At 50.8% G+C, this 26896-nt stretch overlaps 1 protein-coding gene across 1 annotated transcript; it reads right to left on the reverse strand.

Annotated features, from left to right (window-relative positions):
* Positions 1–109: 109 nt before the first annotated feature.
* On the reverse strand, positions 110–24344 carry MCM2 (minichromosome maintenance complex component 2). The gene is made up of 16 exons (XM_032149895.2): positions 24262–24344; positions 23191–23420; positions 17401–17576; positions 17028–17288; positions 15832–16051; positions 15371–15578; positions 13687–13821; positions 13163–13354; positions 6601–6694; positions 5429–5679; positions 5143–5269; positions 4467–4579; positions 3275–3526; positions 1678–1860; positions 1330–1485; positions 110–894 (listed from the first exon to the last, which is right to left on the reverse strand). Exons 1-16 carry the CDS (start codon positions 24265–24267, stop codon positions 784–786), a joined length of 2715 nt encoding a protein of 904 aa, XP_032005786.1. The 5' UTR covers positions 24268–24344; the 3' UTR covers positions 110–783.
* Between the last annotated feature and the right edge of the window lie 2552 nt (positions 24345–26896).

Here is a 26896-nt window from a genome sequence, read left to right on the forward strand (position 1 = left end):
TTAACCCGACCTACCTCCTACAGAACTCTAAACGGAGAAGGTGGAAAGGGCCTTCAGAGGAAGTCCAGGTTACTTACTAAAGCGGAATGGAAGCTAACAGATACCAGCGTTTATATTTTATTCAACTTTATTAAAAATTAAAACTACAGAAACCAAACTGAATGCACAAATGAGAGTGGGGAAACAAGACAGGCAGCAATGGCAGCTGATAATTGTGGCGAGTGGATAATCCGCATGACTCACATCCCACCCCTGCAACTGAGGAGCCCAGGCCGCTGCACCGGCACTGTTGTGCCCTCTTCCACCACAGGGGCACAGAAACCTGCAGGAGACTGAAAATGATTACAAACATCTTCAACCAGCTCTCTGGCCAAAGGCAGCAGAAGCAGCCAGAATACAAAACTCACGCCAAGAGGGCAGCAGCTCTCTTGACATCCATGTAAGAAGGCTAACACCTAAACCACACGCAGGCATCCTGAACTCCGCAGCTCTGATCCAAGGTACCGAGTGGAGACAAAGCACTCGGGTGGCAAGATGTTCAGCAACCAAGTAAGACACACTGGCAAGGCATCCCACCCAGAAGGTGAGAAGCACAAAGCAGGCTTGAAGAAACAAACAGTCATGCCAGGTGCAGCCAGACATCCTGCTATAGGCCCTGACCCTAGCACCCCGAGTTCATCAAGTGCTCTGATTTTGTGTCCATAAAGCACAGAGAGCACTGACCACTCAGTCTGACCACCCCAAACCGGAATCCTAGGGAATCCTTATGGATGGTGTAGGGCCTCAGAACTGCTGCAGGATCATTTTCCTTTTCAGGTCGTGGCTGAACTTGTTCATCCTGAAGAGCTCACTGTCATAAAATGCAGAGAGGTTGTGGATGTTGATCTGACGAGCCTGCAAGGAAGAAGTGTCCGGTGAGCCATCAGTGGTGTGAGAACAGGCTGTTTCCAGAGCACCCCAGTTACAGTGCACTTTCAGACACCATCACCTCCATTTATAGGAGGAAAATATCCAGGGGTGGAGAGGCCGATTAAGGGGCTTCAAATCTCTGCTGTGTAAGCTGTGTGTGTAAACTGAGACAAGTTACTTGGCTGTCCTGTATCTGTCTCCACCTCTGTACAACAGGAAGGCAGTAACAGGACTCACCTCACTCCCCTGCTGTCAGACTAGAGGCACAGAACTGGACTCAACAGACTGTAAGCATTCAATAAATGGCTGTCAACCAAGGCCCACCTACTTCCTGGACCCATTATGATGGAGCCCCCGTCAGGAGACTGGCAGCTCCCAAGGCAGCAAACCCCGACCCTCACCTCCCTTCCAGGACCATACCTTATCCACCAAGTCCTTCTCAGGGACCTCAATAGTGTCCTGCTGGGCCCCAAAGCGGTTGCGCTGATATGTCACCTGCTCTGCCACTAACTGCTTCAGTATGAAGAGCAACAGCTCATTGTTGTCACGCCGGAATGAAAGGTAGCGGGCAAAAGTCTGCAGGAAAAAAGTCTCAGTCAAACACCCGCTCCCACTATGCCTGTCACACTCCCTTTACCCTACGTGCCAGCACCCAGGTCAGACAGGCTGCTGCTCCTGGGTGCACGTCCAGGCCAGAGCCTTGGATACCCACGTGTGGCCTCCTTCACTGAGCTTGCCCATCAGGCCCCTACCTCAGAGCACACCCACCTTGCGCATGCTGCGCATGACGCTGAACTTCTGTGTGTCTATGAAGCTCTCCAGCATCACGCGGATGGCCATGTTGACATCGTCTTCGATCACATAGTCCCGCAGATGGATGCGCGCGTGGGCCTCTGCCATGCGGATCATGGACTCGATGTGCCGCACTGTAATGGGGATGCTGCCTGTCGCCTGGAGAGAAGCAATGTCAGGTCTTTAAGGGGCAGGAAAGAGAGGCAAGGAAAATAAAGCAGCGGCGCTGTTAGCACCCAGAGCCAAGAAGACCCATCTGACAGCGCCCCAGCAGAAATGCAGAATGCTTGACTGCACTGCCCAGTGAATGCACACTTCCAATCCCTCCTGGAAATCGGAGGATGCCATTGGACGCTGCATGCTTACAGCCTGTCACCATCACACCTGCACAGTTCTGCTCCCACCAGCTGACTTCTGTGCATCTCAGAGGCTGTTGTATTTGTGGCCAGCTGTATTGGTTATTGTCACACACTAAATATTGAATAATCCTGTGCAATGTAAATGCAAAAAAAGTCGTTGTTTGTAGGAAAACTAAATTGAATGATCTGAAAAAACTTGGTAAAGTTAAAAGGCAGAAATCTAAAAAGCTGCTGTGTTGACTGGGTGTGGCTGAGGCGGCAACCTACACGGACTTGGCATTCCCATGGCTTGCAAGCTGCCTTTAAGTTTCCATTCCACTATGAATGAGCCAAAGACCTTGTGTTCATTTACGTGAAATTTACACAAAGTCAATATGGAACTTAATAAGCACATCAACAATTAAGGCCCTGGCCCTACACCGAGACAAAGGAATGCACATTTAAATTTCATCTAAAACAAAATGGTTAAGGTATACATTAATACCTTTTTTTTTTTTTAATTTTTTTTTTGAAACAGGGTCTCACTGTGTCACCAAGGCTAGAGTGCAGTGGTGCCATCATAGCTCACTGTAGCCTCAAACTCCTGGGCTCAAGTAGATCCTCCTTCCTTAGCTTCCTGAGTAGCTGGGACTACAAGCACAAACCACCAGGCCCAGCTAAGTTTCAAAACATTTTTTGTAGAGAAAGGGCCTCACTATGTTGCCCAGCCTGGTCTTGAAGTCACCTCAAGCAATCTTCCTGCCTTGGCCTCCCAAAGTGCTGGGATTACAGGCATGAATCACTGTACCCAACTTTCATTTTTTGTTTTTGTTTCTGAGATGGAGTCTCACTCTGTCACCCAGGCTGGAGTGTGGTGGCATGATCTCAGCTCACTGCAACCTCCGCCTCCCGGGTTCAAGCGATTCTCCTGCCTCAGCCTCCCGAGAAGCTGGTATTACAGGCATGTGCCACCATGCCCAGCTAATTTTTAGGTTTCACCATGTTGGTCAGGCTGGTCTCAAACTCCTGACATCATGATCCTCCTGCCTCGGCCTCCCAAAGTGCTGGGATTACAGGTGTGAGCCACTGCACCTGGCACCTTCATTTTTTTTTAATGTCTGCCTGCTCTGGCACCTTTCGGCCTGACTGACCACTGACCCCACTGCATCGGTCACAAGGCTCACACTGCACTTCCTTCTCTGCACAGCACTTCCCGGCTCTGCCTGGGCTCTCACCATAGATTCTTTCCTCAGGTCACTGTACATTTTGGCCACCTTGTCCTGGTCCATCTGGTTGAGCTTCGGGTGGACCCTCTCCTTGGCATAGATGATGTACTTCTTCAGGACCTCCTGGGGCAGGGGCTCCACGCCATACGTGTTGGGCATGGCGGGCTCAGCGGCGCTGCCGTTGGCCAGCCCCTCCTCCTCCTTGTTGCTGGGGTGGTGTCTGACGTGGCTGCCCACCACGAAGCGGGCCAGCATCTCGTCCTAAGATAAGCCATGAGAGGGTGGGTCTGATTGTGGCTGTGCATGGCTTTGGGGAGGTCAGTGGCTGGAGAAGGGCTGCGTGTGTGCCCTACAAGGGTGACGCTCTTTCAACAAGACTGACTACACTGACCATGTGCCGGGCAGTTCTGGGTGTGGGTGGCAAACCAGACAGTGGGACAGAGTCCCTACAGGGCTCACCTCCACAAGGGGACAGGAGACAAACAGTCTTAAAAAAATTAATTATGGAAAGTAATGCTCAGAAGAAAAATAGAGTGATGGGATCAAGGGACCAAGGAGATGCCTCTAGCTAAGGGTGCCCGGCAAAGCCCCTCCCTGAAAGACAGGGAGCTGAGATGACGATGATGAGGTGTAAGTCACGTGACAGTGTGGGAGAGTGCCTGCCAGGAGCAAGGAGCGCATGCAAGCCCCAAGGCTCGGCCCTTTTGAGAGAGAGGGCAGGTGCAGGTGCAGGTGAGGGAAGGGAGCGAGGAGGAGGTAGCTGCAGAGATGGCGGGTGCGGGCCGGAGGGGAGGACTGTAGATTCTATTCTGATGACAGCAGAAAGCCTCGAGCAGTTGTTAAGGATGGGGCCGATCTGATTTATGCCTTCAACTGGAAGACAGTCTACATGGGTGCCAGGAGGCCAGTTCAGATGATGGTAGTGCCTCAGGTCAGAGGCAGAAGTGAGGGAGGTGGGCAGGCTCAGGAGTTGGGACAACAGGATTTGGTGGATTGTGGGTTATGTAGGGTGGGGGTCGGGGGGCTGTGAAGGAAAGAGAAATCAGGGCAACTTCTGGACATGAGAAGAGACCGAGGGAACAGGCCTAGAAAACAGCCTATGGCCCCTGCAGCACCTGTGTTGGGCACAGTATATGACCCCAAGCCTCACCTGAGGTCCCCAAACCACAGTTCATGGAAACTGGGCACATGCGAGCTGTACCTGGACTGGATCCACGGTGTCCCTCACCACACAAAGGATATCAAAGCGTGAGATGATGGGCTCTGTGAGGTCCACGTTCTCAGAGAAAGTCAGCGAGGGGTCGTAGCGCCCTCCTGAAACACAGGGGAGCACCTCCATCAGGGTGGATTCCCCTATCCTCCCATCTCAGCGACCCCAGGCCGCTCTGATGGCAGAAGGGGATGAGGGCAGTGGAAGAGGAAGACATGGGTGGGTACTTAGCACCTGCTGTCTGAGACAGCAAAGAGCTTACCCCAACCAGTGCCCAAAATAGCCTAATTTAGACAGAAAGCATAACTGCTTCCCCAGGAGGAAAAACCAAGAACACAGTGGGTGACAGAGCCTGGGTTCTTTTAAGCATTTGCTGTTGAGACCAACAGCCAACTCCATCCTGGCCAGAGGGGCACTGGGCTCTCCTCCCATGCCTTCTGAGAACATCCAAGGTGATTCCAGGAACATGACTCAACAGGAAACCCAGGTGTCCCAGGTCCCACTTTCACTGTTCCCCACTCTGGCAGGATATGCAGAAGAGGGGAACCCTCTGCTGCCCAATGACTTCCTCAGATCGGCTCCTGGGGACCCCGCGGGCTCCCGATTCAAGCAGGCGGGACCTCCCTGTGTTCCACCCCAACCCCAGCAGTCAGGGTGCCTGCTGCACCTATGGGGTTGGCGGCAGCAATGACCGTGCAGCGAGCCTGCAGGGAGGTGACGATGCCAGCCTTCGAGATGGAGATGCTCTGTTGCTCCATGGCCTCATGGATGCTGGTTCTGTCCTGGTCATTCATCTGCAAGATTAAAATGGCCAGCCTTTAGCATGGTTCATGACCCTACTACTAAGTCTCTGATGAGGTCCCAATGGATCCCTTAACACCATTCCCCTCGCTATGGCCCAAGCCCACACACACACCTTGAGTTCTACCAGCCTCTGTGACCCAGGGACCCACCTTGTCAAATTCATCAATGAGACACACTCCTCGGTCAGCCAGAACCAGGGCCCCAGCCTCCAAGGTCCACTCCCTGCTGACAGGGTGCCGCTGGACATACGCCGTGAGGCCCACAGCCGACGCCCCCTGGCCGGTGGTGAAGATGGCTCGGCTGGACACTTTCTCAACATACTTGAGAAACTGCGACTTCGCCGTGCCAGGGTCTCCACACAAGAGCACATTGATATCACCACGTACCTTGTGCTTGCCACCTGGAGGGGACGAGTAGAAGCAGGGGAGGGGGAGAGTGGGAAGTAAGAGGAGGAGGGCACAGTTGCATCCCCCACCAATTCCTCAACCTACTTGTTAGGAATGGTAAGGCACAGTCCCTCTAGAAAGGGATACAATGCCCTACGCCATGCAGTCCCACTCTGGGCACTCCCAGGGAAACACACAAGGGTGCAGAGGAGGGATGCACGAGATGTCCTTGGCGAATGTGAAATACCAGAAACAATCTAAGTGTTCTCCAAAGGGAGAGCTAAATAAACTGCGTTATCCGGTGCCATGATACAGTCATTTAAAAGAACGTAATTGCTCTGTATGCACTAACAAGAAAAGATGCCGCAGTGTGGCACTGAGCGGGAGAGCTCGGTGGGGTGCACTGCACATAGGCACAGCACTGGGCACTGGGCACACACAGGGGATGCTGTGCTTGTACAAATAAACACGTGTAGTCATGAAACCCCGTGTTTGCTGTGTAATTGTAAATGGCCACAAAGGGAGGGACTAGGAAGAGAAGTAGGGGTCAATGGGGAAATCAGCCTCACCCATGACTTCTAGTGTTCTATAAAAGTGTAACATAAATACATACTCATGTGTCAATAGTATTTCTGTACTTAAAACAGTTTTTTAGAAGACAAAGTATTTTTTAAATACAAGAGAAGCAAAGACTCATTTGCTTAAATCACAAAAGCAGGCAGACACTGGCTCCCTGACCAACAGCCCGACACCCAGAATGCCCAACTCAGGGCCACCCTCTCCCTTGAAGAACAAGTCACGCCCAGCCAGACCATCTTTTAATGCATTCTTTCTCCCCAGCACCCAGGCTTTAAAAACACTGTGTCCTTCTTTGAATGCTGGCTCCCCAAAGAGAAAGCTGCTAACACCCCTGCAGAGGAAAGGTGGGTACTCACCTGGGTTTTTGGGCTCCCCTCCGAACAGGGCCAGAGCCAGGCCTCTCTTGATGTCTTCATGACCATAGATGGAAGGAGCAATGCTGGCAAAGATCTGAGAACGGGAGAGAGACCGACAGGAATGGGAACAGATATTCACAGAGTAGGTCACCCACATGCTCTGGCATCAGGGAACCAGGATATCCCCAGCTCAAAGACACCCACTTCCACAGCTGCTGCAACTGCATCAGGCCCTGGTATCAAGCCGTGCCCGACTCTAAAGCTTTTCATGAGTTGGCTCTTCCCAAGAATCACAGAACTTTGGAGTTTAGAAGAACCTTCATCTGAACCCCTAATCTTGACATATTTCAGAAAGGCCTTTCCTAAGATCACAGACCGAGAGCAGAAATAAGACCAGAACCATGTCTGTCATGGCACTGGCCTACCCCAAGCCTCAGTTTCTTCATATGGGAGAGATGGCAACACCCAACTCACAGAAGGGTGGGTACAAATGCGACACTTCATGCAAGTGCCTGCCTCGTCAATGCAATAAATGTGGCACATCTGGGAGATGTGTCCACCAGGAAGTAATTCCAACTGGTGAGTCACTGGAACATTTCTATTTCAGTGTGTGTGTGAGAGAAAGAAAGAGACATGGAGAGAGCAAAATCTTCATGAATTTTAAAGATAGAATCAGAGACAGCAAAGACATTTCTTGCTTGTAGGAGACTGCTTCCAACTCCACCTGCAGCACAGCCGTGTTTTGATGGCTTTCAACCTTCATACCCCCCTGCACTGGCCACACCCACATCCTTCCCTCCTTACAGGACAGACAAAGGAGCTCAGAAAGCACTGGCCCTCCCCTGGGGAGAGGGCACTAAGGCAGGAAAACCAGCCCTGAAGGTGGAGGGGAGACACCCCCATCAGGCTGCATCCTGTATGTCCTGCCTGCACCACCAAATTCATGCAGCTTTAGAGGTATCTCTAACTACAAATCTCCCTCTGAAAGGAAGTAACACTTCCCACAGGGCTTCTTGGAGAAATGGCCAATTCCAGGGCAGGAAATGTACAAGAGGAGCCTGCAATATCTTCTATCAGAAAGCAAAAAAACACTCAAAGACAACCAGGGTCATGTCAACAGAACTCGGGAGCCAACATGAATAGGTTCACACTGGCAAAAAAGGGGGGCACTTGAGCATCATAGGGATGACACCTGCAGCGTGGAAACCTCAACACCCGGTGGGCCTATTTGTCTGTTATGATACCCAGGTCACCTGGGAACCAATTCATTATTTTTAAAACTAGTAAGTCAAAGAAAAATAAGCAGGCATTTATTTGACTAGGCTCCAGGGCCTGACTGCCAAATTACAGAAAACATAGGTGACAGAGGTGTGTGTCTAATGGCGACATAATTAGCAACATCTCGACTGCAAAGCTCAACAGAAAAAATGACCCAGTTTCTTCCACAAAAAATTACAAGGAAAAAAAGAGATGGAGAAAAGATCTAAAGATTATGAGACTTAAGAGACATCAACCAATCACAGTTTATGGACCTTATTTGGATAATGACTCCAAGAAGCTGTAAAAAACAGGGGGAAGGGGTAAGATAATCAGGGAAATGTGAACACCAACAGAATATTGGATATTAAGGAACTGTTAATTACCTCTTAAAGTGAGATAATGGTATTGTGGCTAGGTTTATTCAAAAAGAGCCTTTTCTTTTTCATATACATACTGATGTAGTTACAGAAAAAACGGCATGCCTGGAATTTGCCTTGAAATATACTAAGGGTGAATGGGTGGTGTATTAAGAAAACTCGATTGGCTGTGGCTATGACAGCTGGGGAAGCTGGGTAGAGTGCTACGGTTTGAATGTACCCCCCAGAAAACATGTGTTGGCATCTTAATCCTCCATTTAACAGTATTAAAAGGTGGGACCTTTAAGGGGTTATCAGGCCATGAGGGATCTGCTCTCATGAATGGAGGATAAAAGCCCTGCTATCCAGGGAGTAGGTCCTTGTAAAAGGATGAGTCTGGCCCCCTCTGGGCTCTCACTCTGCCTCTTTAACTCTCACCTTTTTGCCATGGGATGACACGGCAAGAAGGCCCTCGCCAGATGCCAGCCCTCAATTTTGGACTTCCCAGCCTCCAGAACCATAAGCCAATAAATTTATGTTCATTATAAATTACCCAGTCTATGGTATTCCGTTGTAGCAGCAGAAAATGGACTAAGACAAATAGTCGAAGTTCATTACATCATTCCACATACCTGTTTGAAATTTTCTGTAACAATGTTTTAAAATGTTGGCCAGGCCTTATGCAACAGTGCCCATGGAACCCACAATAACCAAATAAACTCACCAACTGTTGGCACAATACAGTCACTGGGAGCATGGACTCAAGCCAGGCTGACTCTGCCACTTGCTATGTGACTAAGGCCAACTTATCTAACCTCTTGTGCCTTAGTTTATTCATCAGTAAAACAGGCAGAGATGAAACCTCATAGGACCATTGCTATCTAGAAATTACCTAGACAATGCCAAGCAGATACTAGGTCCTCATGACTCCCTTATGAAGCCCTTACTTTGTGCTGCAGATGCTGGGCAGACCCCTCCACGGACCTCTCACGTCCCAACACACCTCGTGCTGGATGTGCCAAGACTGCCAGTCCTTGACTCCTCTTAACCCAGCTCATTTCCCTGTGTAGTTTTTGTAGCGGGCAACCTTGCAGGATGAGGTAATGTCTCCCTCCAGGGCCAAGAGCTTCCTGCTTGCTATGCAGGGCAGACTGCCCAACTCAATCCCCCTCCTCTAAAACAACCACTGCATCCAGGGGGACTTCCCCGTGGGACTGGAGGGCAAGCGGCGCAAATGTGCGAATGCCTACACTGCCTGCTGTGCCTTCCACTGCTGACCCAGTTACTCCAGGAGAGAGTAACAGGCTAATTTAGTGGCTGGAAAGTGGGGCAGAATCAAGTCCCAGACCTGCCAGGGAATAACAGCGCTTTCCATGAATTACCTCATGTAATCCTCATAATAACCTTGTTTCTCTCAATCCTACAGAGGAAACCAAGGCTCAGGTCAAAACATTTTCTCCTAGAGGAGAGGCAAGACTCGACCCCAGATGCATCTGAATCCAAAGCTCATGCTCCTCATGGCTGTAGGTGTGCTGCTTCCTAGCACTCCTGTCTCCACACCCAGCAAACAGAGATAGAGTGCCCACCTGAGTGGGTACTGTGAGCTCCACCCAGCAAACGGAGAGAAAGCACCCACCTGCATGGGTACCATGAGCCTGAGATAATGTGTGTAAAATGCCTAAAGCACCAGGCTCAAAGCTATTTTTGTCCTACCTACTGGCTGCTTATGCTTTCTACATGCCTGTCACAGGCTCTTCCATCCATTTTTTGTACAAATAGTTTAACTTTTGTAGCCACGTGCAGTAACAGCTAGATACTGAGCACTCGCCAACAGCCAAGTACTTTATATACACTAATTTATTTAATCTTTATAACAACTCCATAAGTGTTTACTCTCATCCTCTCATTTCTATAGATAAGGGTGACTCATCTGACCATCCTAAGGATTAGGCCAAAATTCAAACCTAAAAAGTCTGGCTTCAGACTGCATGCTGCTTCTGTTAGTTCTTTAAAATCTAAGTGTCGGGCATAACCCTAATCTCTTTAATACTTTACCCGATCAGTGTCCAGGGCCCACGGAAGGCAGGCAGGACCATGAAACTGACAGAGTAGGGGACGGGGCAAACCTGGGGACACAGGTCCTGCCTGCAAGGGCAGCTATGCCTCGGCTCCGTCAGCATTACCAGAGAGGAACACAGAGCCAGCACCCACAGATCTTGGATTTTCAAAAAGCATCCGGATTTCTATGTGAAGTCTCCAGATCCCTCAAGGATGATAACTAACTCAAAATAAAAACAAATATGAAAAGTCAGCTGCAGAAGCCTGCAGGGCTTCCTGCTGGAGGTGGAATCTGCAGAAGACAGAAGTCAGCTGGGGACAAGTGAGGGAGGAAGGTGCTCAATATAGACACAAATAGCAGGCATCAAGACACGGGAGTGGGGCAGGGCTGCCTCCATTTGGGGAACAAGTCATTCTGGAACCTGGGGCTCCAGAAGCACATGGAGATGGCCCGGGCAGATGCCTTATTAGTGCCCAGGCATGCCATGCCCGCCACACGCTCACCTATGGGTCTCTCACCTCTTCAATCAATAGAGTGGGAGATTAGTGGCTGAAGCTCAAGGCAAAGGAAGAGAAGGTGCCAGAAGAGAGTTCCTGAAGCATGCAGCTCCTTTGGCATGGTAGGCACAGACACAGATAAGCATGTGGGACACAGGTGGCCCGGCTGCTTAGGGAGTGCAAGACCCCAGCAGGGCCAAGTCCACCCAAGCCTGAAGAAATTGGCTCAAGCATCTGGATGAAATTCTGCAAAGGTGTCCACCGTGGTAGCACTCATAAGCCTCTACAGGTGGTAAGGGTAGAAGGCTGGGAGGTCCTGGCTTTCTTTGCCTGTGTGACTGTCTTCCTCGCATGTAAAACTACATGAAAAGATCTTGTCTATTTCCTATTATTGGGAACCCTAGTAAAATATGAGCTCTGAGGGCAAGGGTCATGTCTGACTTACTCACCATTGTATCCCTAGAACTTGGCCCTAGGAGGTCTTCCAGGAACGAATGTGTGTTGGCCGAACTGAAGCTTCTGGCCTCCTGAGGCTGAGAAACACCCACCTCTCCTATGGGAACCCCAAATCTTCGCAGACTCGGTTAGATGGCCAAGAGCTGGGAAGGAATGGCACCAATACCAGCCTCTGCCAGGGATGCATTTCTGAAGCTTTCCTGAACAATGACAGTAATGTATAAGCCCACAAATGCTGGATGCTTCGCCCCTACTGGGTTTGCGTCTAGCCTGCAGCAGCTTCTCATGGTGGATGCAAAGACACACAATACACTTGAGAAAAGGAACCAAGACATAAAACTACCCTGCCTATTTGGAGAACACGCCTCAAGGAGTAAAGAAAGGAACAGAACAAACCATGCATGTGTAGGAATATTAAGTGGCAGGCAGACATGGGTAAATGTGATGGGTGACGAGGAAAAGGAAGGAGCAACCATAGCCGTGCCTCAGAGGAACCAAGAAAGGGGGCTCCACAGGCTTCAGGGGAAGGTGGATGGAGAGGAACAACCAAAACAAATCAGCTAACCTGCAGCCTGGACGCAGCTCTCCTTACCCCACCATCCATTCCTTCGAAATTACTCAGGGCCTCCTGCAGCCAGGCCCTGGGGACAGAGGTGATTAAGCCAGTGATGGCTCCTGTCCCTGGGGGGTTTACATACATCAGAAGGAAATCACCCAGTTCACCAAAGAAGCCAAATGGGATCTGAATTTTATGTTGCCAGAGGGTAGCAGAAGAGTGGAGGCTAAAGGGCAAACTAAACTGCTCTGCATTAAAAACTGAACTGCAAGTTGACTTGAAGGCCAGGCGTGGTGGCTCACGCCTGTAATCCCAGCACTTTGGGAGGCCCAGGCAAGTGGATCACCTGAGGTCAGGAGTTCAGACCAGCCTGGCCAACACGGTGAAACCCATCTCTACTAAAAATACAAAAATTAGGTGCGGTGATGCGTGCCTGTAATCCCAGCTACTCGGGAGGCTGAGGCACAAGAATTGCTTGAACCCAGGAGGCAGAGGTTGCAGTGAGCTGAGATCGTGCCACTGCACTCCAGCCTGGGTGACAGAGAGAGACTCCATCTCAAAAAAAAAAGGAAGTTGACTGAGAAAGAGAGGAAGGAAGGAAGAGAAAGGGGAGTGCAGTGAGCTTGAGAACACACGGTGCTCTGGGGGCAGGATGGAGGTACTGTGGGAAAAACAGCAAAGGATTTTTATCAACAGAAATTTAATGTTCTGTTTAAGTAATCCATATTTCTGCAACATAAATCCCCATCTCCTCATCCTTCAGTAAGAATGTCTACACCAAAAACCAACTGCCCAACTGCCTGGGCACAAGGGCTCACACCTGTAAGCCCAGCACTTTGGGAGGCCAATGTGAGAGGATCTTGAGCCAGGAGTTTGAGACCAGCCTGGACAACATAGTGAGACCCCATCTCTATTAAAAAAAAAAAAAACACCACCATTCTGGGTTGTTTTTCTGAAGAAATTCCCTTTGGCCACAGCTGGATCCCTAGGAATCCCTCATGACACAAGTTATCCTATTGCCCTGCCTCTGTTCCAATTTCAAACCACAGCTCAAAATGATCTGCTAAAGGAAGAGCTCTTCTCGTCGCAACCCTGTCCTCAGCAGGACTCCTCCCTACCACACAGACTCAGAGAGGTCATCCAAGTTATCCCACTACCTCGCTGGCCCATGGTGGAGCCAGAGCCAGGTTCACCCATCCCCAGTGCCAGTTTACCTCTTCCCCTGGAGCACGGGGCCTCCCTTCCAGAGAAGCTTACTGAGTTCCAGGGGAATAAGGCGAGGTTTGAGCAGTGAGCCCTAGGTGCCTACCACAGCCACAGCAACCCTCTATATCCCCTCACAGCATCCTGACAGCCCCTGCCCCTGCCTTCCACCTGCCTTCTCCCCGATCTGCTGATCCTTGGAGAGGCTAGTGATCATCTTCACATCTTCATCGGTCAGTTCCCCTACAGCGACCTTGTTGTCCTTCTTGGCCACGTGGTTGGCCAGGATGACAGTGGCAAAGACAGGGAAGCCATTGGCAGTGTTGAGGGAGCCATCATAGTTGTTGTGATAGATGCCAGTCAGCTCCTGGGGAAAGGGAGGGGCCAAGAAGTCAGAGCCTAACCCAGGGGCCACAGGCGGAGTGGGTGCCCACCTCCGTGCTGCCTTCCTCCCATTTCTCCTATTGCAAGTGCTCCACACTACAGACACCAAGATAAGTAACTCAGTAAAACCCCTCCTAAACCCACCATTCCAACAACCCATCCACCAGAAGAAAGTTCTTTGCCTCAGCCATGCAAAAACAGACCCTAGCTCGAGTGCCCCTGTGACCACAGACACCCCCACCGGCCCAACCACAACTGCTTCTGCCAATTCCCTCTGCAACTTGGCTCCCTCCCAGCCTGCCCCTGGCCACTTACTATCTCGTCTCCTGGCTTGCAGCTGTCTACCAGATCCGCGAGGAGAATGGCGTCCTTGGAGCGGGGCAGCCGGCCAGCCGCCACTTTGCCTGGACTCTCCTGGATTCGGATACGCTGGTAGTTCTGATAGATGGTCTGCGAGGGACACACAGAAGGCCTCAAAGCACTGACTTACTATGTCACCCAACCTTGACCCCCGACCGGGAGGGAGAACAGGCAGGATTCTGACTCCTGAGTGGCAAATGGAGAGCCAAAGACAGCAAGGAATGAGTTCATGGCGACTCAGCACATCAGTGGACAGTCCCCACTCCTGCCACCATCCCTCTGGGATGCCTTCTGACTGCCAGACTCAGCACCTGCTCTATGCTGTACAGCTGAGCTGTCTTGAGTACTGATGCTGGAACCAGGCTGCCTGGGTTCTGTGTCTAAGCTGTGTGATCTTGGGCAACGGACTTCCTCTCTCTATGCCTTCTCTGCAACTTCCCAATGAGAATTAAAGCAAGTCATACATACATCAACCTAATCCAGCATCTGATAAATGTTAAGTTATAGGAAGTTTTGGCTGTCACTGTCAAGTATCACAGGCCAGCACTGTGCCATGTCATTTCGTGCCCATTATCTCACAACACGGCACTGCAGTTAAAAGCACATGCCCTAGATCAAGATGCCTGAGCTGTGGACCTCTGACCCACATTCTGGCTGGGTGACCTCAGCTAGTTCTCTAAACACTAGGCAAAGTGGGGCCAGTAACAGTTCCTGCCTCATGAGCTGTGAAAAAGGACCAGGTAATAAACCACCCACCACGTGGCACTGCTAAGTACTCCATGAATGATAGCTGTAACTGTTAACCCTCTACCAGGTACTATCTCAGGTCCCTAGAAGCAAGGCCTGAGGGAGGCAGACAGGGCATGGGAAGAGTTAGCAAAGATGTGGCTCAGCCGGCATCTGGCCTGCAGCTGCCCCACCTGAGACAGCGGTCAGCCTTTGGCTGTAGGTGGCCACAGGTGGAACCTCTGAGGCATTTTCTGGCAAGGTGGCTCCAGCTGGGACAGTTCTCAGAACTGCAGAGTGGTGAGGACAGCCAACAGCCACAGCAACAGGGCAGTCAAGGTGCCTGGGTGCCACCACAGGGACTGCGACGAGCCCATTTACAGGGACGCTCAAGTACAAAGGCACATTACATGTGCCTAAGACCTTAACGCCAGAGGCTTTGGCAGCATCTCCTGAATATGGTGCAGGAGGCTGGTATGGTCCAGGGGCCCCACATGAGCCAGGCAGGTCCCCGAAACAAGCCGAGGGGAAGTCCTGATGGGACTGCAGCTGCCTCACGTGAGTGATGGCGCCATGGAGACTGGTAAGCACACATCCTGAAGGAGTGACCCGGCAAGAAGCGGGCCCTGTTTGCCAGATCTTCCCATGTTTCAAGAGGAGCCATAAACTTGTATTGTTTAAACAAAATCGCCTGACTTAAATATTGACTTGAATTCCTAAAAACGTCGTGTGGGCCAAACTAAGCCCACTGGCCAGACAGATTGGGTCCACCCCAGGGGGTGGCCAACACATAATTCTATCTTGCTTCTTGCGGCTGCCCACACTGGTCTTCCACAGCCTGAGAGGCCAGTCAGGCTCTGCATACTGGGCACCCCTAAGGACAGCTGGCAGCAGGCCCTGTGTCCTCTCTCACCTCTTCCATGTTGACCTCAAAGGGGCCGGCCGACTGGCACTCAGGACAGGAGCCTGGTTTCACCTCCTGGTTCTGGGACTGGCAGAAAGGACCCAGGACGAAATTGCACTTGTTGCAGTTGTACTTGACCATGCTGAGCTGGGGCAGGACACCAGTGCAGCTGGTCACCACCCCACTGGTGCGGATAAGCTGGTTCAGATGCAGCTGCCTGCAGAGGCAGAGGGTGCATCAGAAACCGTGAGCCAGGGTGAGGCCAGGCTGCAGACGAGTGTCCCAACACACTGTCCTGGAAACTGGGCCCAGCCCCCAGGCCGGGAAGATCCCTCCCATCACACTCCTGTGCAACCACAACTCACCTGCGATGAGAATGCTGCTGGCTGCACCCTCCCCGCCCACACCGTGACCGCTCTGTCACCCAGCACTGAGCTTGGACCTGCCATCCCCACCTGCCCTCAGCTCACCTCAGCGAGCGCAGCTCCTCCACCAGAGGCAGGTGGGAGATGCGGACATGGATGTGGTTGGTGATGCGGTCGTACTTGGGGTACATGGCCAGTACCACCTCCAGGGCAGCCTCGTCAAAGATCTGCAGCAGCTCCGCCGGCGCCTCAGGCAGGAAGTAGGCCAGAACGTGCTCCCTGGCTGCCAAGTCCTCATAGTTCACCACCAGGCTCTCACGGTTCTCTAGACGGGGGCATGGTGGGAAGAGAGTTAACTAAGTGTGAGGCCCGGGCTGGACTGCAACAATGTCTGTGTGAGAAGCAAGGCCTACCCACCCCACCCCGACCACTGACTTTGACCTAGAAAGCCCAGCTTTCACTTCCAGGTCTACCACACTTCAGCTGTGACATAGCCTGAGCTTCAACACCCCACTCCATAAAATGGGCCTGTCACACAGTGTACAAAGTTGCTGGGGGGTTAAATTAAATATGAGCAGAGTGCCTACAGAGCTACAAACATGAAATGCCTTACAAGAGCCAGGAAGAAAACCTATGAATAAACTGTCAAACATAGGACAAAAAGCAGTGGAATGAATTGCAGGAATCAAGATCTACATGTCCCTTTTAAAAGTCAATTCCTGGCTGGGGACGGTGGCTCACACCTATAATCCCAACACTCTGGGAGGCCAAGGCAGGCAAATCACCTGAGGTCAGGAGTTCGATACCAGTCTGACCAACATGGAGAAACCCCATCTCTACTAAAAATACAAAATTAATCAGGCATGGTGGCGCATGCCTGTAATTCCAGCTACTCGGGAGGCTGAGGCATGAGAATCGCTTGAACCCAGGAGGCAGAGGTTGCAGTGAGCCAAGTCCGCGCCATTGCACTCCAGCCTGGGAAACAAGAACAAAACTCCGTCTCAAAAAAAAAAAAAAAAAAAGAGTCAATTCCTATTACAAAGATCAAAGTAGTAATCCAGATTTTTATATAAAATCTGTCTATTTTCAAGCTTGTCAAAAAACGCTTTGGTGGCCCAGATGTGGTCACTGCACAGCCAGCAGGAGAGCCCTGGTGCAAAACTCAATACTTTCGGTTTCTCTGACAAACCTCTCAGCCACATGCCCTGTGCTTCACGTGTTCACTCGGGCTGGGACAACTTTCTGGGGAGGATTTATGGAGGCGCTACAGGGGCTGAGGCGGGGGCGTAGGGAAGCCACACCTTTGCACATGTCACTGATGCGCTCCTTGAAGACGTTGTGGCCGTGGCTGTCGACGTGAGTGCGCAGGAAGTTCTTGAAGCGGTGGTGGATCTCCAGCCGGGGGCCCGCCATGCTCACCCACTCGCGCACAGAGTGGCCCTTGAGGTCCTCCAGGTTTTCGATGCTCTCAATCATCTCCTCATCCTCCTCGCCCTCCTCCGTGGCCCGCTCCACCTGGCGGCGCTTGCGGGCAGGGCGCTCCTCGTCCTCCTCATCGCTGTCTGGGGAGGCAAAAGACACCTGCTATTGCAGTCATCCCCAGCACCTTCTACTCCCCTCCCAGACTCCTTCCCAGCTTCCCAGCCCCTCGGGCAGGCAGACAACTGGACCTACCATACAGGAGCCCACGGCGCATGCGGCCCAGGCCCCGGCCAGCCTCCCGGTCGCGCTGCCGCATGGCCCGCTCTGCTGCCTCCCTCTGACTGGCCGTCAGCTCCTCTACGTCCTCATCATCCAGAGCCAGTCCCTCGGCCTCATAGGCGTCCAGCTCTGGGATGGCGCGGTAGTCCCTGAGGGAGCACCAAAACAGATGTGGTTACTGCTGAAAAGAAAAACCCAAAGCACCAAACCCCATCCAGGAACTGGGCCTGTTCCCTGAGGTTCAGGTTCCAATGTGGGTAGGCTCAGCGCTTCCATGTCAGAAACACAGAAGGCTCAGAAAAGATCTCCAATGGATGAACAAAAACAGGATCTGTCCATATGATGGACGATGCAGCCTTAAAATAGAAGGAAACTCTGCCACATGCTGGCATGTGGATGAACCTTGAGGACATGATTCTGAGTGAAAGAAGCCAAGCACAAAAGGACAAATCCTGTATGGTTCCACTCATTGAGTGGTCAAATTTACAGAAACAGAAAGTAAAATGATGGCTGCTAGGTGCTGGGAAGAATGGGGACTTAGTGTTTAACCCGAGACAGAGTTTCAGTTTTCAAACTGAAAAGACTTTTGTGGATGGATGGAGGTGATGGCTGCGCAACAATATGAAAGTACTTAATGCCACTGAACCATACACATAAAAATGGTTAAGATGGCGGGGCACGGTGGCGAATGCCTATAATCCCAGCACTTTGGGAGGCCAAGGCAGGAGGATCACTTGAGCCCAGGAGTTCAAGAACAGCCTTAACGTAGTGAGACCCCATCTCTATAAAAATAGAAAATAGCCCGGCACAGTGGCTCATGCCTGTAGTCCCAGCACTTTGGGAAGCTGAGGCGGATGAATCACGAGGTCAAGAGATCGAGACCATCCTGGCAAACATGGTAAAACCCCATCTCTACTAAAAATACAAAAATTAGCTGGGCGTAGTGGCATGTGCCTCTAGTCCCAGCTACTCGAGAGGCTGAGGCAGGAGAATCGTTTGAACCTGGGAGGCAGAGGTTGCGGCAAGCAGAGACTGTGCCACCGCACTCCAGCCTGGTGGCGACAGAGCGAGACTCCATCTCAAAAAAACAAAAAAAAGAAAACCCAGGCCTGGTGGCACATGCCTATAGTCCTAGCTACTCAGGAGGCTGAGGTGGGAGGATTGCTTGAGCGCAGGAGTTCAAGGCTGCAGTGAGCCATGTTCGTGCCACTGCATTCCAGCCTGGGTGACAGAGTAAGACCCTGTCTCAAAAAACAAACAAACAAAACAAAACAAAACAAACAAAACGGCTGAGGACGGTGGCTCATGCCTGTAATCCTAGCACTTTGAACCAGGGAGGCAGAGGTTGCAGTGAGCCGAGATAGCGCCACTGTACTCCAGCCTGGGCAACAAGAGTGAAACTCCGTCTCAAACAAACAAACAAACAAAAAAGGTTAAGATGGTAAATGCTGGGCCAGGGTGGTAGCTCATGCCTGTAATCCCAGCACTTTGGGAGGCCAAAGTGGGTAGATCACAAGGCCAGAATATCGAGACCATCCTGGCTAACACAGTGAAACCCCGTCTCTACTAAAAATACAAAAATTAGCTGGGCGCGGTAGTGGGTGCCTGTAGTCCCAGCTACTTGGGAGGCTGAGGCAGGAGAATCACTTGAACCAGGGAGTCAGAGGTTGCAGTGAGCCGAGATCGCCACTGCACTCCAGCCTGGCAACAAAGTAAGACTCTGTCTCAAAAAAAAAAAAAAAGGTAAATTTTGTTACATGTATTTTACCACAATTACAAAAGGGGAGGTAGATCCCCAGACAGCTTCTATGCGCCCAGTAAGAAAAAAGAATTCAAGGAACCACAAAACATTAGACCAAAAGGCTTCAGAGAATTGACCCAACTCCCCGTGAGGGCTGGAATTCTCCCTGTAGTTTTCCCATCTCTGACTATGCTGCCTTCAACAACCTGATGTCCTGGCTTCTATGCACAGTCAGCCAAACTAGCCCTCTGAAATGACCACCCACTGTCTCAACCCTTTGAGCTACGCCAAGACCATTAGACACACATTTTCCACATTATCTTCCTTCAGATACTGAAGTAATGCCTTAAAAAGGCACCCAACGGGCCGGGCGCAGTGGCTCACACCTGTAATCCCAGCACTTTGGGAGGCCGAGGCGGGCGGATCAGGAGGTCAGGAGATCGAGACCATCCTGGCTAACAGAGTGAAACCCCGTCTCTACTAAAAATACAAAAAATTAGCCGGGCGAGGTGGCGGGCGCCTGTAGTCCCAGCTACTCGAGAGGCTGAGGCAGGAGAATGGCGTGAACCCCGGGGGAGGTGGAGCCTGCAGTGAGCCGAGATCGCGCCACTGCACTCCAGCCTGGGCGACAGCGAGACTCTGTCTCAAAAAAAAAAAAGGGCACCCAGTGAGTGCAAAGCACTCTGCTCTCTTCCCTGAGAAGGAGACACTGTCATTCCATCTGAAAGATGAGGAAATGGGTAGTTGAGGGGAAGATGTGATTTTTGCCTATGGTCACTCTGCAGACCTGGGTGTCAAAATATAGTCCAAGCCCAGAGCTCCTTCCCCCATGCCATACTGCCTCCCCAAGACAATCACCTTGAATTCTCCTTTTTTCAGGTTAAATGGTGATGAGAGAAACTGCTACTATTTTTCTGCAATAAACATTGTCAAACTACTGTCAGAACAAATCTTTTTATGCTATTGATGCCCCAAGCAGAACCTAGCCAGGTAGATATCAGAATTGACCAGGTCTGATTTCTTCCATGTTCTCGGGGAAAAGGTATCGGTCCAATTCTCCCTGGATCTCAAGTCACACAAAATGCCCTTAGCAAACTTCTAATTGGTTCATACAAAAAAAAAAAAAAGGTAAACTGGACTTCATCAAACTTCAAAATTTTTGCACCTCAAAAGAAAACATTAAAACCATGAAAAAGATAAGCCAGACTGAGAAAATAACCTCAAATTACATATCTGATAGAGGACTTATATTCAGAATACATAAAAAACCTCTTACAACTCAATAATAAAAAGCCAAGCAACCCAATTAAAAAGTGAGTCCAGGGCCGGGTGCAGTGGCTCAAGCCTGTAATCCCAGCACTTTGGGAGGCTGAGGTGGGCGGATCACGAGATCAGGAGATCAACACCATCCTGGCCAACATGGTGAAACCCCGTCTCTACTAAAAATACAAAAAATTAGCCAGGTGTGGTGGTGGGTGCCTGTAGTCCCAGCTACTCGGGAGGCTGAGGCAGGAGAATGGCGTGAACCCAGGAGGCAGAACTTGCAGTGAGCCGAGATCATGCCACTGCACTCCAGCCTGGGTGACAGAGTGAGACTCTATCTCAAAAAAAAAAAAAAAAAAAAGTGAGTCCAGGATTTCTCTGAAGAGGATACACAGATACCCAATCAAGTGTATGAAAAGATGTCAACATCATTAGCTATCAGGGATGAGATGCCACTTCACACCTGCAGGGATGGCCAGAATCAAAAAGACCAGTGTTGGCAAGAACACGGAGGAGTGGAACCCTCGCGTGTTGCTGGTGGGAATGCAAAATGGTGCAGCTGCTTTTGAAAACAGTCTGGCAGTTCCTCAAAAGATTAAACACAAGACCAACAATCTCACTCCTAAATAGCCAACAGAATTAAAGACCTGTTCACATAAAAACCTGTAACTGGCTGGGTGCGGTGGCTCACACCTTGTAATCCCAGCACTTTGTGAGACCGAAGCAGGTGGATCACCTGAGGTCAGGGGTTCAAGACCAGCCTGGCCAACATGGCAAAACTGAAACTGCGTCTCTACTAAAAATACAAAAATTAGCCAGGTGTGGTGGCAAACACCTGTGATCCCAGCTACTTGGGAGGCTGAGGCAGGAGAATTTCTTGAACCTGGGAGGCGGAGGTTGCAGTGAGCTGAGATTGTGCCACTACTCTGCAGCCTAGGCGAAAGAGCAAAAAAAAAAAAAAACCACTTGTAATGAATGTTCATAGCAACATTATTCATAATCGCCAAAAGGCTTGAGGAACCCAACGTCCATCAACTGCTGAATGGATGTGGTATCTCCATACAAAGAAATATGATTCAGCCACAAAAAGGAATGGAGTGCTGCACATGCAAGAACACAGAAAGACCTTAAAACCACACTAAGAGAAAAAAGCCCATTACAGAAGGGCATATATTATATGATTCAATTTACATGAAATGACCAGATTGGAAAATCTAGAGACAGGTCTTTTATTCTTACCCATGGGTCAGGTAAGAACTGAGAATGAACTATAAGCAGGCAGAAGGGACCTCAATGGGACAATAGCCCTGTTCTAACACTGGATTGTGGTGAAGGCTGCGTAACTCAGGAAATTTACACTGAATTTGCATGGAACTGTATTTTCATAAGGGGTAAACTCTAAAAAACTATAGCCCAATAAAGTTTTTTTTTGTAAAACCACAAAAACAAATGTAATTGGGCTTAGCTATCCCTCAGATACCTCTACCCAGAAGCCCCCTGCCAAGGGTCTCTCACTCTCTGAAGGAAAAGAGAAGCAAAGAGAAAGGGTCAAGACAGGGAGGGGATGCAGCAGAGGAGCGGCATCTGGCCTGAACAACTCCACCAGGGAGAACAGGGAAGCTGTCCAGGCCAGGGCGGATTTATCCAAACACTCCTCATTCCTTCTACAGTCTAGAGCACGTGCAGTCTCATCGTTGGGGGTGGTACTGATAACAGCAAAGATCCATCCAGTCTGGAGTGCCCTTGAAAGCCCCTCAGCTGTCTGACATCCTAGGGAGAGCAGGATGCCCTGCACAGTACTGTCACACACGCTAAGGCTGGAAAGGCACAAAAGGAGCATCTCCACGAGGCTCCTGGGCATTCACACAATTCCGCTACTGACATATCTACCAGATCCCAGCTGGAAACGCCAAGTAAGGCACGAGTAGAAATCTAGCCTTGCTTACGCGCAGAGCTCACTCCACTCTCCTAGCATTAAGTCTTGATAACCTATTTATTTATTTATTTATTTATTTTTGAGACAGAGTTTTGCTCTTGTCGCCCAGGCTGGAGTGCAGTGGCGTGATCTCAGCTCACTGCAACCTTCGCCTCCTGGGTTCAAGGGATTCTCCTGCCTCAGCCTCCCGAGTAGCTAGGACTACAAGCACACACCACCACGCCCAGCTAATTTTTTGTATTTTTAGTAGAGACGGGGTTTCACCATGTTGACCAGGCTGGTTTCAAACTCCTGACCTCAGGTGATCCGCCCACCTCGCCCTCCCAAAGTGCTGGGATTACAGGTGTGAGCCACCACGCCCGGCCAACACGTTTACTAATAAACAAGACCATTCCTAACAAAGGGCATGGTGCACATTAGGTACAATAAATGTTTGCTGATTGACTCTAAAACTTTATCAGATCCCTCCTCCCTCATGCACCTTTCCTTTGAAAAGTTACTGTTAAACACTGGGCTTCTTGCTTCCTGTCTTTTTGAGTTGGAGTATTCCAGATTAGAGATCCCTGCATTCTCTGGGGTGCTTATGGAGTTGGGGCTTATCCTCAGCTTAGGGTCTAGTCTTTCCAAGTTACATACAGTAAGTTAAAGAGACCTATGTCATGACTCTGTAAACCTGTCTCCCCAGAACCCTGGAACAAGCTGTGCTCAAAGGCACGAATGCCATCAGATTTATCTGCCTCCAGCTCCGAAAGCCAGGCCACCAGACACACAATGGGCTCTCTGCAAAACTATCTGCTGAGTCTGGGGCCTTGAATGAAATTACCTTTCCATGCCATCTCCAATGAGCTCCTCTCCATCCTCTTCTTCCTCCAGGGGCCCCTCTGTGCCTAGGAGCCCCTCAGACTCATCCTCAAAGGGTGGAAGGTCACGGCCAGGGCTGGAGGTGAGGGCATCAGTACGCCGGGAGCTTCGGCCAGGGCTGGAGGTGAGAGGATCATTGCCTCGCCGACGCTGGGCCGGGCTGGATGCCATGGTGAAGGACTCTGATGATTCCTGCAAGAGAAGGTGCCGCTGTCAGAAACATAGGAAGCTGGTGAGGCATGATACAGCTTCCTTTTTACCATCAGAGCCCTCCCTCCTCTCTCTCCACCTGTGACTCTTGTCCTCCAACACACCAAACCCCTTCCAGCCTCCAGATCTTTGCCCTTGCTGTTCTCTCATCTGGAATGCTCTCTGCTGAGCAATCTGAGTCAGTGGCTTCCAAACAAATAGAAGCCAGCTCAAATATGGGGTCACCCACATCACCGTGCTTTCTCCATGAAAAACCACTGAGGTTATGTCATTTGCCTATTTACCTGTTTACTGTCTATTATCTCCCCCTTAAGCATTAGACCTATTTCAGCACACACAGCGGGCAAGGTATTGTGATAAAGATGGCAATTAGAGCCACCAAAACAAGAGGTCTGGAACTCAGATGTGGAACAGACAGTATACAAGACAAAGGGACAAGAAGGTAATACAAAAGTAAGTGTAGTGTTCGGAACAAGGATCATTGGGAAATTAAAAAAAAAAAAAGTTTAAAGGAGTGTAGTGAAATGGGGGCCTGTCTTTTGTACGCTCAGCGCCACAGATGGCGCCCAATAAGCATTTGTGGGGTGAATAAAGGACACAGGCTGAGCGAGCCGGGCTCGCCTTAGGGAGCCCAGGGCCCCAGGTCAGTGGTAGGTAGGCGAGTCGCCTCACGCAGGGTGCAGGCGAGAAAGGAGGTGCGCCCCAGAGCCTAGGGCCCAGCCTCACCCAGAGCGCCGCCCCGGGCCGGGGACAGAGTACGGGAAGCGCGCAGCCTCCGCATCCATGTCCCCGGCGACCGCCCGCCCCGCGCCAGCGCGCTCACCGCCATAGCAGTACACCACGATCCTCTCCGCCACTACAGCAACAACCAGGTTTCGCGCGAAAAGTGGCTCACGTGACCCACCAAAGCCCGGGAAGAGCCCTACGGAACGCGACGTCATGACGTCGGCGTCCACTTGCGACCAGCAGGGACACGGAGGGGCGGGCCAGAGGGTCCGGTCCCGCCCACGCGGTCCGGAGGTCCCGCCCACAACGCCCGAGGCGCTCCTCCCAGAGCCTGGAGGTGTGCGGCCGGGCGCTGTACGCGTGCGCTCGCCTGCTCTGTTGTGGGAGCTGGAGCGGAGGTAGTTGCTGAGGCTCCAGGGGCCCCGACTGACACTTGCTGGCTGCGTGACCTCGGTCACACCAGGGCCATTTTGCTGACAAGACAACAGAGGTTCAGAGCCTGGTTTTCTGACGCTTCTTACCGTCTTAGGAGCGGAATGTTTTAACTTCTCCCAAAGCTCAAAGCCTCAATGCTTCAAGCAGTTGGGCAACTCAGATTTTGTAGGAGGTCACATCTGAGGCTTTAGTAGGAGTTATCCTTGCCCAGGGAAGAGAAGACGCAGGGAGGATGTTACAGATAGAAGGATGCCATGTGCAATGCCGCAGAGGTCATGGCAGGGCCCGGATGTGCAAGCCCCTCTCTAAGAACTAACGCTAGGAGCTTATGATGCCCGGCAACGGACAAGACTTAAGGGAGAGAAAATCCGGATCAAAAAAGAGCTAGATGTTTTTCTAGAGAGTTTGACTATTCTGTATTCTGAAGGCAATGGAAGGCCATGGAAGCATTTTGAGCAGGGTGAGACGTGAACTAGTGTGGGTTTTAGAATCCCTCCGGCTGCTATCAGGTGAAAGTGGATTGAACGAGGTTGAAGGCAGCAAATGAGGTTGCTGTGGTTCTTGTCTAGTTCCAGACAGCCTTAGTGAGCAGAGGCAGGGCTGAATCGCAGCCCTCTTAGCCAGGCACTTTGTGCAGTGAACAAGCATCTTTGCATGGGACCCAGGGTAGGGAGGCAGGAGTGATGGAAAGAACTGGAAATACAAGATGTTTAGGAGGTGGGATCTTTTTTTTTTTTTTTTTTTTTTTTTTTTTTTTTTTTGAGACAGAGTCACTCTGTCACCCAGGCTGGAGTGCAGTGGTGCGATCTCAGCTCACTGCAACCTCCACCTCCCAAGTTCAAGTGATTCTCGTGCCTTACCCTCCCTAGTAGCTGGGATTACAGATGCAAGCCATCATGCCTGGTTAATTTTTGTATTTTTAGTAGAGATGGAATTTCACCATTGTTAGCTAGGCTGGTCTCCAACTCTTGACAAGTGGATCCGACTGCCTTGGTCTCCCAAAGTGCTAGGATTACAGGCATGAGCCACCGTGCCCGGCCAGGAGGTGGGGTCTATTGGTGTTGGTGATTGAGGACAGCACAAGAGGCATGCAGGATGACACCAGGATCCTGGCTTAGCTAGGTGGATGATAGCTGAGATAGGAGTGCACAGGAAGACCAGCAATTTAAGGGGGAAGAAGATGAGTTTGTTTCTGGCCGTGCTGAATTTGGGCCGAGGGGACATATCCAGGAAGCTGTTGGATATCCATGTGTGGGACTCGAGGGGGAGTTTGGCCTGCAGCTGTAGATTGCCTTGGGAGTGTTTGTATAATCCAGAGTGAGCGCAGGGAGATGAGAAGGTCTAAGCCTGGGACCTGAGAAACCCCAACAGTTAAGAGACACCAACAAAGGATGTGAAGGATGCACCTTGGATGCTGGGAGCTGCTGACAGGAAAGCTGAAGAGACTCTGCATGGGCTTGTGTTATCTATTGCTGCATAAAAAATTATCCTGGGATGGCCAGGCATGGTGGCTCACACCTCTAATCCCAGCACTTTGGGAGGCTGAGGCAGGCGGATCACCTGAGGTCAGGGGTTCAAGACCAGCCTGACCAACATGGATAAACCTTGTCTCTACTAAAAATCCAAAATTAGCCAGGTGTGGTGGCGCGTGCCTGTAATCCCAGCTACTCAGGAGGCTGAGGCAGGAGAATCACTTGAACACTGGAGGCGGAGGTTGCGGTGAGCTGAGATTGTGCCATTGCACTCCAGCCTGGGCAACAAAAGCAAAACTCCGTCTCAAAAAAAAAAAAAAAAAAAAAAAAATTATCCTGGGATTTAGCACCTTGAAGCAATTAGCACCCATTATCTCGGTGGCTGTGGGTCAGGGATCTGGGCATGATGCGGCTGGGTGCTTCTTCAAGGTCTTTCAAGGCTGCAGGCAAGGTATTGGCCAGGGCTGCTGTCTCATCTGAAGGCTCATCTTGAGGAGGATCCCCTTCCAAGCTTCTTCTCATGATAGGATTCAGGTCCTCACAGGCTATTGGACCGAAGACTTAGTTTCCCACTGGCTCTTGGGTGGGGGCCTCTCTACAGGGCAGCTTACAACCTGGCAGCTGGTTTCTTTCAGAGCAAGCGAACAAGAGAGAGAGGCCATACAAGACAGATGCCATGTCTTGGAAGTGATATTCCATTACTTTTGCCATATTCTCTTAGCTAGAAGTGAGTCCTGAGGTCCGGCCTACACTGAAGGAGAGGAGATCCTAGCAGGGCTGGGGATTATCAGGAGCCCTCCCAAACGCCACTGAAGAGAGCAGTCA

This window comes from Hylobates moloch, unplaced genomic scaffold (genome assembly GCF_009828535.3).
Source record: "Hylobates moloch isolate HMO894 unplaced genomic scaffold, HMol_V3 SCAFFOLD_4, whole genome shotgun sequence".
Classification (NCBI taxonomy): domain Eukaryota; kingdom Metazoa; phylum Chordata; class Mammalia; order Primates; family Hylobatidae; genus Hylobates; species Hylobates moloch.

Bases quoted from the DNA above. Each gene is read 5' to 3' on its own strand.
- MCM2 (XM_032149895.2), bottom strand. The intron at 17,577-23,190 runs GTAATTTCATTC...GTGCTCCCTCAG, and splicing joins ATTGGAGATGGCATGGAAAG to GGACTACCGCGCCATCCCAG. The intron at 1,861-3,274 runs GTGAGAGCCCAG...GCTTCTCTCCAG, and splicing joins ACCTGAGGAAAGAATCTATG to GCGACAGGCAGCATCCCCAT.